Genomic DNA, 13,691 nt, shown 5'->3' with positions numbered 1-13,691 from the left:
ACATCTCTGAATAAATCACAGAATCATAGAATAGTTAGGGTTGGAAAGGACCTTAAGATCATCCAGTTCCAGCCCCGCTGCCACGGGCAGGGACACCTCACACTAAACCATGTCAACCAAGGTTCTGCCCAACCTGGCCTTGAACACCACCAGGGTTGGAGCATTCACAACTTCCTTGGGCAACCCATTCCAGTGCCTCACCACCCTCACAGTAAAGAACTTCTTCCTTATATCCAATCTAAACTTCCCATTTAAGTTTGAACACATCACCCCTTGTCCTATCACTACAATCCTTAATGAAGAGTCCAAGTACAGAGAAAGTTTCCTGGTTATCTCCCTTGTGGAATAATAGTTGAGAAAAGAACTCATTCCACAGAAGGCCTGTAATTCAGTAACATTTATTGTTAAACCAGTGAAATGGTACCTGTAAAAACCCACCTGAGTTGTGCAGCACGTCACCAAGAGCTATGTATACTAGAAAAACAGCTGGGAAGTCTAACCTTATTGGCTCTCCCAGGGTAAACTGGCAATGTGTTTGAATGTGAACCCTTAAAGCAGCGCTGGTGTTACCAATAAAAATATGACTCACTCTCTTCATGCCGTTCTAAAGACTGTAGACAAAAACATTTTAAATTGTTCTCAACGTCAGTGAGATAGGAACAGACGACAATGTTAATGCCACCAACTACGCCGTTTCTGAATAGCTGCACAAGGTCGCAGCTGTTTTTTTGCAAGGAGAGACCTGACCGCTCAAGTGCTTTACCCACGTACCTCTGCTTTGTACTTGAGCAACAAATTCCTCTCTCAGGGGAAGCTGTTTGAGGTTTGTTTTACTCTAGTGCCAGAAGGCCTGTGCTGTGAACTCCTGCTCTGTGGCTGTCCTGGTTTGCAATCACACCTCATGCAGATGCACCTGAGCAAGCCTTCGGCAGGGGCCTAAGGCAGAATTAAACGATTCAGACGTCTAGAACCTGAAAAGCAGTGGCAAAGAGGAGCGAGTGCTCCACACAGAGGTGAGAGGGGGCAGAAAAAAGCTTCACAGTGAGACAAGGGGGGGCACAAAATTACAAAATGGTACATATAAACCTTTAGAATCAGTTTTAAGTAATGTTCAGTTTGATGGTTTTGTAACAATAGCAATGGAAAATTACTGAGGTGCATAATACAGAGAAAAAAAAAAAAAGAGTACAGCTGGAGAACATACTGAGAGTCCTTGTACAAGATAAACCATTGTAGTTGATGTAGCTTTAGGCCCTGTGACCTTAGTACAAAATGAATGTAAGAAAAACAGTCTAGAAGAACAGGACACAAGGCGAAGGAGTATCTGGGAATGGCAGGTGTCCCGGATGGGCTGCAGTTAAACTAACTGGTAAGTAGGACAGGAGGATTGCTGTGTCTGTGGTGCTAACGAACCAGCTAAGCTGGTATAAGCACCTACTGTGTGCTTTGAAGGCTGCCAGAAGTGATGAAGATTGTTGGAAGAAGTAACTGACCCTCAGAGACCACCACCACAATTCTGTACGCATGCGGGAACTTTCTGGGAAATGATGTAATCCAGACGTAGCCTCATGAATATGCATGTATGTCCAGGGACTATGTAAGTCTGGTTTGTGTAGCAATACGGAGACGTACGTTAGGAGGAGGTCTCCCAGGTGCCTGTCTGCGCCGCAATAAAGAGTACCTGTTTGTCAGCTTGAAACCTTTGTTAGCGAGTTTGTTTCTGGAGTTTTCTCCAAATCAACAGTTATCTCACCAGCACCGCTCTAAATAAATTAAAAAATGGCACAATTACGTCTTTCCTTTTTACAAACAGAAGCGCACACGCACATGACAAAGATCTTAACAGGGCTCCTTATAAAACAAAAGAATCCACCCGGCGGAGATCTTAAACGCAGCGAGCTTCTCGGGGAGCAGTTCGCAGTCATGCTTCGGGGCCGTGGGTTTATTTAACACCAGGTAACAACAGACGTAAACCAGCAAACGTCAGCCTGCGATACCGATGAGCGGCGAAAGCCAACGGTTTCTGCTGGCAGAGCAGCTCCGGGTTTGTACCCGGAGTATTGGAACGCACCCGGTTCACGAGCGCCGGCTGCGGCACGGGCGGGCACCGAACAGCTCAGCGCGCCGCTGCTGGTGAGGTGAGGGAGCGCGTCGGCAGCCGTTACCCGTTGGCCGTTCCTCGGGGCAGCGTTTGCTGGCGGGCCCTGAGGCCTTTCCGGCCGCCCCTCCTCGGCCTGCACCCTGGGACGCTCTGGGGCAGCTCTCGCGGTGGGTCCCGGCCGCGTGTCGCCGCTGGGAAGGCGCGGGCCGGGGCCGAGCTTTGCTGGGAACGCGCAGCCGCCGAGGCCTGGCTGAGCAGTGGGTCTGTTCTGTGACAGCAGGCGCGCGGTGCAGTGCGTGCCCTCAGGCGGGGCTGAACAACCAGTAGTGGCCAGGCCGGTAAACAGCAGGGGCTAAATTGAAATGCTGTGTGTAAATATGCAATAAATATTTGCTCTAGGTTGGGTTCTAGGAGAAGGAAAGAATGAGGTGTGTTCTCAGTAAAAGGCATGTAGTTGCAAGCACTGTGGGAAGGCTGCATGCTGGTGTTAGGGCTCAGTAGTTGTCTGGGGGTCTCAGTACTGTGAAGGCATAGTGTATTTTGCTGTTCCTTCTTAATTTTCAGTGATAAATAGCAGTGGTGATATGTGCAGTAGGAAGAGGCATTTTGCCACTGAAACGTTCTTTATGTGATGTCCTCAGTGTGTACGATAAGAGTACCCTATGAGCAGGGGATAGGGTGAGACCTGGAACTTAAAACCATTGGCAAACCAGGTACACCAATTGATGCTTGTGGGGTCAAGCAGAGTGTGCAGAGTGTGGTGGGTGTCAGGAGTACACGTGGGGCTCTGCAGTGTTGGGGGGGTGTCAGGAGTACACGTGGGCTGTGCAGTGTGTGGTGGGTGTCAGGAGGACATGCTGAACTTCTGGTGCTGGGCCTAAGAAGCTGCTGTTGCCAGGAATGCAGAACCACCCCGATCCCACACTGGTGGCCCTTCCCCTGCCTCTTGGAGCAGCACTGCCGTGTGTCATATTGCCTGCTGTCAGTTTTTTCAGGCTGTGCCATTGACATGTGCTTGCTTTCATCCTTAACAGCATGAACTTCACATTCATTCTCTGCATGGATTCACCAAGTGGGTTGGTCACTGTGAGTCTCCAGGTTGCACCCAAGAAGAGCCCAGTACAGGAACACACATGGAGGACGTTCAGAAGTTTGTTCTCCTCTGAGGAGCAGGATGGATAAGTACACACTGACAAAGCAGCAGTAGGATTGGCATGCTGTCATACCACTATTTATTTCTGTGTTCCCCAGTAGTGGGAGCAGGTTCTAGTCACAACATGAAAGGGGAAGGTGAGAAAGATGTGCGGTAAGAGTATGAAGTGCCAGAACTGTGGGAAGGTGCAGGTATTCTATGCAGAGAGTGGTATAATATTTAAAGAAACGTGCATGAAATTAATGTGGGAAAAAACAAGTGTGTCTAAGAAAAGCTGCCGAAAGCATTTTGCAGCATGCTGTGAAGAGAGGACTGCATCTTGTGAGCTTAGCTTTCCTTCCAGAATAACATCATTCTGTGCATGTTCTTCATCTGAACTCTTTTCTTGCTATTGCTGTTCTGTTTAAACAGCGTCACTGAAGTTTTGCAAAGTACAAGTTTAGCCTATTCTCTCATCTGTATGCGTATTTTTAAGAGTTAGGACACACTAAACATGGTATATCTGCATTTATCTGACCTTTTAACAATATGAGAATTAAGAGCCTGAAGTTGGTGGTTCTGGGACATATATGACTTCTGTTAAGACTATATCCTGAAGCATGGAATCAGACTCTACAACTCAGAGTTATAAAGCAGGTATGTTTATTACTGTGCCAGGTGCAAGGAGGATCGCTCCTCCTAACTTGCACACCGAGGGGCTAAGCAAGCAGATATTTATTACACACAAACATGCATATTCATTAGGTTCCGAGAGAGCAGTGGGGATATTACAGTTAGTTTAAGTACTCGTTATCGTAAGTCTCTTCCTTTTTGGCGTTCGCACACTGCCCTCTGATGGTTGTGCACGGGCGTCTTCAAGATGAAGTAAGTAGTCTTCCTCATGGTGCACTTTTCACCTTTGGCACAGTTGGATGCCCCAGGAATCACAAAACCAGCTGGAACAAGCCATACCTGTAAGCTTCTGATAGCTGGCAAAGATTCAGGACAGTGACATTCATACAAAATTTATTGCAAGCAGAACAGGATGGGCAGACAAGTATCCTAAGCTAGCACATGTTCGGGAGTCACTGTCTCCAAACTAACTGATATTTAGCAGGATGGTAAGAAATAATTCACTCATTAGAAGGATGGTCACTCATGTTAGGAAGACTACTAAATTCTGTTATCACACCACAGACTTACAACATGAACATTGTTCTCTATCTTAGACCTAAGTTAAGTTAAAAGTATTTTAACCTCATGTTTTCCAGGCACTTGCTTTCCTTATATCAATCCTTTCATGAAGGATATGTGAAGTGTGATATTTTAGCAGTTGGAAGTGCATGGTTTAGTTTGGTTCTGTTTCTTGATTTCATTTTAACACAGTAGGCAATTCAGAACATCTGTTGCAGTAAGGAAAATTCAGTTGGTATGGAAACATCTGAGGAAGGCAGCTGACATATGGTAAGGCATCCACCAGGTCAGCAGTACAGACACAGTAAAAAGGCAAGTTTGTGTAAGGTAAGGGAGCAGTTTCTAGGCACTGTCTGCTTCACGGGTGGTTCTTCTGTGAGAAGGGGGGGGGGGCGGGAATCACCTTAAAACCGTGAGCATGTCCTTCCATCTTCTGGTACCAAAGCAAAATGCGTTGCTCTGGGCATAGAAGGCGGTGGGTTGGTTTCTGTTAGAGATTTATGTTAGCTGCAACTAAACCAGCAGCAGCAACAACAACAATAATAAAATGTCGGACCCTCAGATACAAGCCACAAGTTACTAATGTAGCTACACACCATTCTGCTGCATGGGAAGAAAACTGTCCTTTGAAACATTCTCTGACCTGTGTAGTCCCCGAAGTGGCTTGGCTTCCTATACAAAACCAATGTTTGATCAGAGTGTGGACTGTGCCAGCAAAACTTGATGTCCATGTAGCTGCTAATACTGTAGGATTTTGTTTTCCCCTTCCCAACAATGTAGCTGAAATTCATGATACATCTTCATGGAGGTGCTGCCTGGCTAGAAGTAGGAATGAACGGTTCTCTGAGGTAGACTGCCAGAAGTCTAAAGAAAACAAACCTGCTTTATTACTTCAACACGCAGTGAATGTCATTATAGTACATACTGCACATGCTTAATTGAACTTGATTACTCAATCTGTTCTCATTAATAACTCATTTTTTAAAAAAAGTCATTGTTCAAAACCAGAAGATGTTATTGTTCTATAGGTAAGCCTTAGGTTTTCTAAATAATCTTACAGATTTAAAAACCCTTCTTGGAAGTTCGTTTTTTGGAGAAACAAATGTCAGATAAGTTATGCTAGCTCCAAACTGCCATTCTGAAAATCCAGCTGAGAAAAGAGGTTACTTGGTACTGTGATGTGGAGCGTATAAGGTTCTAGATTGAGAATTATGTAACAATAGAGACCTGAAGTAACAAGCAGAACAAGTAAACTTTCATCTTCTTCTGCAAAGATTTGCTTAAAGAATGTTAATGTGAAGTTTTAAATCTCGTTTGAATTTTTATAGCTGTTATAATCTCTGATATATAACCTTGCAAATAGGGCCTCATAAGAGAAATGTCAAGTACTTTGACAACTGCCTCACAAAAAAGAGTTTCTGTAATAGGCTACAGCCGTGAAGCAAGTCTGCAAGGCTGGCTTATGTGTGCATATCATCACTCAAATGGGTCTGAGCTGGGCTCTTCACAGTATTTTAGAGTATCAGCTGTATGCAGCTGTTCCAGTAGTGTCATCCTTCTGAGTGGAACAGGTACAAGCCAGTATGTCCTTATCCACTGAAATGTTGCAACAGGGAGAGGCTTGGAGCTTGGAAACTAAAGATCTTATTTTCTTTTTTTTTTCTGTCCTTATTCTTCTATACTTCTGCACAGAATAAGTGGAAGTTCCTCAGGAGCCTGGGCTGCAGGAAGATTCCATGTGCCAGTGCTCTTTTCCCTCTCGTTATCATACACTTGCAATCAAACTCTAATTTTTGAAATAAAAAAACCTGCAGGATTCTTTATTTATAATATTCATTATTTAGGATGGCTGCTTATGTTCTACTGAATGAATCCATGACGCAACTGCTCCTGTAAAAACTGTTGAAATGGCTACTGTGGCAACGAGTAGATTTTCCTCTGTGTAAAATAATCCTCTGTGACAGAGACATAACTATCATTCACATTGATTAGGCAGCCATACAATGGGGTGTTCAATAGCTATTACATAATTTCAATTCTTCTGTTAGCACCTCAGACACTCAAGAACTAACTATTCAGCTGAACATTTCTGAGCCTTTAATTTTGAAATAAACTTCTGGAGGAAGAATATGGAGGGTAGAGTGTTGCAGGCAATTTCTCTCACACAGAGAAATAATTAAGATTTATGGGGTTATTTTAACATTTACAAAAAGTGCATAAGCCTATTTTTCAGCAAGTTTGCCGATGACACCAAGCTGTGTGGTTCGGTTGATACGCTGGAGGGAAGGAATGCCATCCAGAGGGACCTTGACATGCTTGTGAGGTGGGCTGATGCCAACCTTATGAAGTTTAACCATGCCAAGTGCAAGGTCCTACACCTGGGTCGGAGCAATCCCGGGCACAGCTACAGGCTGGGCAGAGAAGAGATTCAGAGCAGCCCTGCAGAGAAGGACTTGGGGGTGTTGGTCGACGAGAAAATGAACATGAGCCAGCTTCAGTGTGCACTTGCAGCCCAGAAACCAACCGTATCCTGGGCTGCATCAAGAGGAGCGTGACAGCAGGTCAAAGGAGGTGATCCTGCCCCTTTATTCTGCTCTTGTGACACCTCACTTGGAGTACTGTATACAGTTCTGGTGTCCTCAACACAAAAAGGACATAGAACTGTTGGAACAAGTACAGAGGAGGCCCCGAGGATGATCAGGGGACAGGAGCACCTCCCATATGAAGACAGGCTGAGAAAGTTGGGGTTGCTCAGGCTGCAGAAGAGAAGGCTGCGTGAAGACCTCATAGCAGCCTTCCAGTATCTGAAGGGGGCCTATAAGGATGCTGGGGAGGAACTCTTCTTTAGGGACTGTAGTGACAGGACAAGGGGTAATGGGTTCAAACTTAAACAGGGGAAGTTTAGATTGGATATAAGGAAGAAGTTCTTTACTGTGAGGGTGGTGAGGCACTGGAATGGGTTGCCCAGGGAAGTTGTGAATTCTCCATCCCTGGCGGTGTTCAAAGCCAGGTTGGGCAGAGCCTTGGTTGACATGGTTTAGTGTGAGGTGTCCCTGCCCGTGGCAGGGGGGGTTGGAGCTGGATTATCTTAAGGTCCTTTCCAACTCTGACTATTCTATGATTCTATGTTAAAGGTGGCCCAGGAGCAATGACTGTGAGAACTGTCAGCACCTGCAGTCGCACTGTAAGTATTTAACAGGTAGATAAAGTCCAGTTTACACAGAAAGCAATAATAACATTCATCAGTTACAAGATACTATTTTCATTGTGCAAATTTATGATTGTAAATTGAAACATAAGTCAGGTATTTGACACTAATCATAAAAGTTTAATAAAAGGCAGAATGTTATATACAAAAAATAAAGCATTCAAATTCCAAAAGTCTGAGAGACTGCTTTAAAGATAACCAACACTTGTCATTCTTCAGTAAGCAGAAATGCTTTAAAAATACTTCACATAACCATTCCATTTTCAGTCTGCTAGAAAACCTGGTCTTTAAACTGCAGGAAACCAGGAGACCTTTCTAGTAATACTTCTGATTTTCCATGAAGTCAGAGGTCAATAGATCCTCTGAACTTGAATTTTTTTGCAGATCGTTCACTTGCTCTAAGCTGGAACTTGTTTCCATAGATGTAGGAAATGAATCCATCAATCTCAAAACTAAATACATTGTTAAATTTGGGAACAACTGAAAAGTAAAAGGAAAGAAATTAACAAGAGTAGACTAGTGTAAATCCCTGTTATGAAAATATACAGAAGTACCCAGGGATATTATTCACATATATTCACATTATTCACAGACTTGAGGTTTGCCCTGTTTCAAGGAGTTAATGCTTTAGCAAGAAAAGAAAAAATAACCAAACCCTCTAAGTTTTTAAACTGGAATTACTAAAGTTAGTCCTCTTTCAGGAGCATGCACTGTTGCAAGGACTATCTAATGTGAAGCAGATGAATGAGCATGTGCATGATCATGTTGGGTTCACCCAAAATACCTTTTTAAGAACCGCTCAATTCTGAGATAATTTTTGGTAAGCTATTGGATTGTTACGTGGTCAAAGACATTGACCTCTGGGACTCTATGGAAAAAGCTAAACACACTGATATAAAACAGTGTACTCAGAGGTGTAAGATGAATACTGGGTTTAAAAAAGTTTTCATTATTCAAATTGTGAAAAGCACTGAAAAAAAATCTTACATACCTTTTAATTTGTCCTCTTTGGTGATAATTTTGAACACACGTTTAAATTCCTGTAGAACGATTCCTGTTATCCCCACATAAGAGGGGCATTTTGATTTTGTGACTGAAAGAACAGGAATAGGTAGACATTTGAAAATTTCAGATGCAAACACTTTATTTTCTCTTCTACCCATGATTTTAAGAACTGGTTAACAGTATTCTGAAATAATGCCATTTTACTGTAAGCAGTAGTAAAATTTGCAGTTAAGGTTTGCAGCTAACAACGTGGTTTTAAAGAGCACTTGAAAAGTAATTAGCATTGCTAAGCAGAAAAAGAATCCATCCACAGGGAATTTCAACTATGTGATTCTAGAGTAGATGACACTGAACGAATTTAAGAATAAGCACCTGAAACACAGGAGTGTCTACTCATCAACTCTAGATGATTTTGTAAAAGAGACCAAATGGAATACCTGTAATGATTGCTCCATGGAGATCAGCTTTGAGCAGTTTGGCTTGCACAATATACGGTTGCCTTGAAGAATAGGGTTGGATCAGAGGAGAGAAAAAGAAAGTTATATGGAAAGTTAGCTTTGAGCATGATTTTAGTAGTCACGGTCATGTTTTGTAAACCTCACAGAAATAGTACATAAGCTTATCAAGTAACTGTGATGTTTCAAGCAATAGTTCAGTAAACCTGGAAATACCTACTAACTGAGACCCAAACATACCCACCCACAAATACTTCAACTTACAATTCTGGTCTAAGGCCATGGCACAGGTCTCTGATATACTGTTTCCAGAGTTGATGTAGTGGTAGAAAGATGGCATACCTGCAGTAAAAGACACAAAAAAGTATTACACAAGAACTTAATGATCAAAACCTCTCTTGGCTTATTAGTGAAATAATCCATATTTACAACAGATTTAAGACTACAGTATCACAGTATCACAGTATGTTAGAGATTGGAAGGGACCTCAAAAGATCATCTAGTCCAATCCCCCTGCCGGAGCAGGAACACCTAGATAAGGTTACACAGGAACGTGTCCAGGCGGGTTTTGAATGTCTCCAAAGAAGGAGATTCCACAACCCCCCTGGGCAGCCCGTTCCAGTGTTCTGTCACCCTCACTGAGACGAAGTTTCTTCTCAGGTTTAAGTGGAACCTCTTGTGCTCCAATTTGTACCCATTACCCCTTGTCCTTTCATTGTTTGCCACTGAGAAGAGCCTGGCTCCTGACTACCATTTGTTAAGTTTTGTAATCTGCTTTCATAGGCTGCTCTGAACGACAGAGCTGCTTTATAAAAAAGCACAAACCATGCTCTCTGCTGTCAATCCAAAACGGTGATGTGTTTTAGAGGATCAGGCTGTACCTAAGGTTTGAAGATATTTCTACTCAGTTCTTTTCCCACTTGTCATTAACAACAGCTGGGGCTTTAGCCAGTGGTTTGAGGAACCTGATTGCAGAGCTTTGGCTCTCTGGTCACAGGCAGTCTAATGAAAACCTGAAATCAGGGGTGATTGTATTTGGATCTGATCTCATTATATCTGGGTACCTAAAAGGAGAGAGACCAGGTGGAGAATTTAATGTACCAGCTGCAGTGACAGGGCAGAAGTCACACTAACTGTACATACTGAAGGGCTAGTACTCACTTGTGTGTGCCGCTGCTTTTACATACTACTGATGTACTATTACACAAAGAAAATAGTTAAGCTCTTACCTTTGCTGCTTGGGTTCAATTTCAAAAAGACGCATTTCTCGCCTCTGTTTGGCAGTAAAACCTTTGGGTTTCTTCCTCTTTTCCTTGTTTTTTTTCTTGGCATAATGCTCAAGAACCACAGCTTTCCGAGTCAGCATGTCCTGGATAGCCTGATCTTTCTTTTTTGGCATGCTAAGCTTCAGGAAGGCATTTACAAATGCTTTGGCCTCTTCTGAGCTCTGAGGCTAAAGATATTTTAAAAGATACTTTAAAATGTGAAATGTTAATTGAATGTTGCTAACTTGCTGCTGACCGGTGTTACCACGGTGCTACACACAGTAACCGTTACCGGAGAACGCTCACATGCTGCACCCTCATGCACCTCAGCTCACACCAGCCGCGTTACCCGACGCCGGTGTCACGCGTCAGGGGCGGGGGGAAAACGCTGCCGTGGCCCCCAGCGGGGACAACCGGTACCTTCGGTTCCCAGCAGGGTTTTTATACGGCTGCGTGCACGAAGAGCAGAGCCCGCCTCGCAACGGGCGCAGCAGCCCGCGCCGCTCTCGGACACCTCGCCGGGCGGCCGGCAGTGCCGGGGCTCCGCGGGCGGCTGGGGGTACCTGGAGGCGCAGCTCCTTGGTCTCCTGGGGCGGCAGGCGTCGGTACAGCTGCTCTGCAAGCGGAGCGGGACAGCGCGTCAGGCGCGGCCCCGCTCCCCACCCCGGCCCAGCTCCCCACCGGCACTCACCCTCCATCCCGGCGGCGGCGGGCGCTTCCGGCGCGGGTAGTGACGATGGCGAAGGCGACGCACGGCTGCTCGGAGGCCGGCTGACGGGGCGGGCCGCGGGGGCGGCGGTGCCGGTGTGAGCGGAGCCGCGCCGGGCAGGTGCGCTGGGTGCGCTGGGTGCGTTGGGTGCGTTGGGTGCGCTGGGTGCGTTGGGTGCGCTGGGTGCGCTGGGTGCGCTGTGTGCGTTGGGTGCTCTGGGTGCGCTGGGTGAGCTGGGTACGCTGTGTGCACTGTGTGCGTTGGGTGCGCTGGGTGCGCTGGGTGCGCTGGGTACGCTGGGTGCGCTGGGTGCGCTGGGTGCGCTGGGTGCCCTGAACGCGCCTCGCAGCAGGGCCAGGAGGTGCGGAGCTCACGGCCCCCGCGGAGGTGCGGGAGGCAGGAGCAGGCCTGCGAGGAATCGCTGCCCGGCTCAGGCGCTGCTGGCACCGGCTGAGCTCAGGAGTAGCGCAACCGACCCGCCTCACAACGCCGCCCCAGACAGGTATCCAGCGCTTCAGCCTTGGCTCTCTTCGCCAGCTGTGTGGGCCCTACAGGAGGCCTTGGCCATGGTGACCCCGGCGCACTCCCTCGGCCTTGCCTGATGTCTGTGACAGTCGCATGGGACAAACGGGAAGGGATGTCAAAACTTTGTTAGAAAACAGGAGCCAAAAAAACGGGAGCGGGGGGAAGGAAACTCTTAGATTCTGCTTGCTAAAACTGCTAAAAACTTTTATAGAGAGTTTGTAGTATATGGAGTATCAGGATAAATACCATCTTGGTACCATCTCCACTGCTGGTTTGGGTAGTAAGTCCCAGCCTTAACCTCAAATTTCAGAGGCTTCTCTGTTTAAGGTGTCCCAGGAAGAGGAGCCCCCCACAAGCAGCCGTGTTTCTGGGTTGTTTTTTAACAGCTGGCACCAGGGTCCCCAGGAGCTCGGTGTCCCTCATAAATCAGAAGCTGTGCTAGGCTCAGGTTTAGAGGGAATCCATCAATGAGATCAAAATCCACATGTAAAACGGGGAAGTCCCATTGCTTATCTCAGCCATGAGATTCTGCAAAGGGGGAAGCTGTGGCCAGTGTACGTTGTTAGATTAGCCATTTAGATTAAACTAGATAGGGACAATTAGATACCTTCAGTACCTTTAGTTTTTGTTACATGTCCGAACAGGAGTGTTACTGTTATTATTCAAGTCACAGGTTTATTTCAGTAGAGTTTGTGATGCAAAATTAACATTATTTTTCAGCTGTCAAAGAGATAGTCTTACAAACTGAAATCTGTCTATTGTTGATCTCTTTTATACTAAAAATTCTCTGACTTGGGAGAGTAAGCTGAGCACCAGATAACTCAGTTACTTCTGTTAAAAGTCTTGCCAGTCATATCTTCTGTAACATAGGCCACCTCATTTTCTCTAGTCATCTACCACTTCAGTAGGGTGGCGTACAGCTGGAGTAGACAAGTCTGTTGTTTGAGTATTGATTTGTATCTTTGTTTAAAATCTGTCCTTATGTTTCTAGCAAAAAGGTCAAAAAATCAGGGAGATGCTCCTGGCTGTGGAGTTTACTACCTCTAATACCTCACTGCCTCTTTCCTCCTGGAGTAAGTCAGAGTCTTGCTCACTGTATAACACAGAGGTACCTTGAAACCAGAGCAGCCAGTTCCTTTTCCTTGCCAGCCTAGTCCCAACCCATGCTGCCACCTGCTCATACATGATGGTTCTCCAGATACAGAAGGGATTTATATTGTTGTCATGGAGGCATATTGGCTTAGCAGGTGATTACCACTGCTTGGTGAAGAATACTTAGGGAACAAATTACTCAGGCAGGGTATAGGAAACGGTGGGTTTTTGAGTGCTGCTGTGAAGCACAAAGGCACTAAAGTGTTCCCTAACAGGGAATGAAATTGTGGCTCTCTGCATGTGTGTAAAGAAAGGGCCAGTCTCTGCAGGGTATTAAGTGTGAGCACCAGCTGGTTTGTATCATAGACCTCCTGGCAGTTAAGTATATGCTACAGCAAGCAGATCTCTTGGTTTTACAAAGCGTGGACTCCTTGGGTTGTTATTGCTACTAAAAAACAATCAATTTTCATGAATGGAGTACCAGGGTAAGTGCTATGGGTCTTTAGGGCCATATGAGTGCTCCTTCACTGGATTTATGCTGCAATTCGTAGGGCACTTCAGGGATTAATAGTCAAATCAGTGTTGGCGATGCTGGTGTTGTAAATCCAATGATCCAGGCTAAACTAGTGCCTGGGGAAGCCAGGCTCTTCCAACAGCTCTACGTCTTCATTTCTCAATTTATCTTCAGATATAATGTCTGAGGGAGTGACGTGAGTGCATTAAGTGTGTGTCCCAGCAAGAAGGCTCTGTGTCAGGAGTTGAGAGTCCCATCAAATAAATGTGAAAAAGGATAAGTGAAGAAACTGAGAAGCCACTGAATAGGCAAAGACAATTTGTAAATAAGAAAAAGAAGGCTCAGAAATGAGGAGAGATGGATGAAATGTGAATAGAAAATGAAGTGGAAGTATTCAAAGAAAATAATTGTAATGCGTGTTTCGAAATGTGCATCATCAACTGCTCTGCATGTCTTAGTGCCTCCGACTTCTCAAGCTTTTTATTTCCAAG

The 13,691-nt window shown here is 45.3% G+C and overlaps 1 protein-coding gene across 1 annotated transcript; it reads right to left on the bottom strand.

The window, feature by feature from the left end:
* Positions 1 to 7,734: 7,734 nt before the first annotated feature.
* POP4 (POP4 homolog, ribonuclease P/MRP subunit) lies at positions 7,735 to 11,076 on the bottom strand. Its single transcript, XM_061365000.1, has 6 exons — positions 10,924 to 11,076; positions 10,325 to 10,548; positions 9,360 to 9,437; positions 9,078 to 9,139; positions 8,627 to 8,728; positions 7,735 to 8,115 (listed from the first exon to the last, which is right to left on the bottom strand). The coding sequence occupies exons 1-6, from the start codon at positions 11,056 to 11,058 to the stop codon at positions 7,979 to 7,981; spliced, it is 738 nt and encodes a 245-aa protein (XP_061220984.1). The 5' UTR covers positions 11,059 to 11,076; the 3' UTR covers positions 7,735 to 7,978.
* Between the last annotated feature and the right edge of the window lie 2,615 nt (positions 11,077 to 13,691).

The sequence above is a fragment of the Neopsephotus bourkii genome, unplaced genomic scaffold (genome assembly GCF_033783945.1).
Source record: "Neopsephotus bourkii isolate Nb327-2 ecotype Australia unplaced genomic scaffold, CSIRO-AGI_Nbou_v1 NB_1266, whole genome shotgun sequence".
NCBI classification, from domain to species: Eukaryota; Metazoa; Chordata; class Aves; order Psittaciformes; family Psittacidae; genus Neopsephotus; species Neopsephotus bourkii.
This window is presented reverse-complemented; position numbering and strand designations above follow the sequence as displayed.

Bases quoted from the DNA above. Each gene is read 5' to 3' on its own strand.
- POP4 (XM_061365000.1), bottom strand. From the start codon at position 11,058: ATGGAGGGTGAGTGCCGGTGGGGAGCTGGGCCGGGGTGGGGAGCGGGG. The intron at 8,729-9,077 runs GTATTCCATTTG...CTGTTCTTTCAG, and splicing joins CCATGGAGCAATCATTACAG to TCACAAAATCAAAATGCCCC. The intron at 8,116-8,626 runs GTATGTAAGATT...TTTACTTTTCAG, and splicing joins CAAAGAGGACAAATTAAAAG to TTGTTCCCAAATTTAACAAT.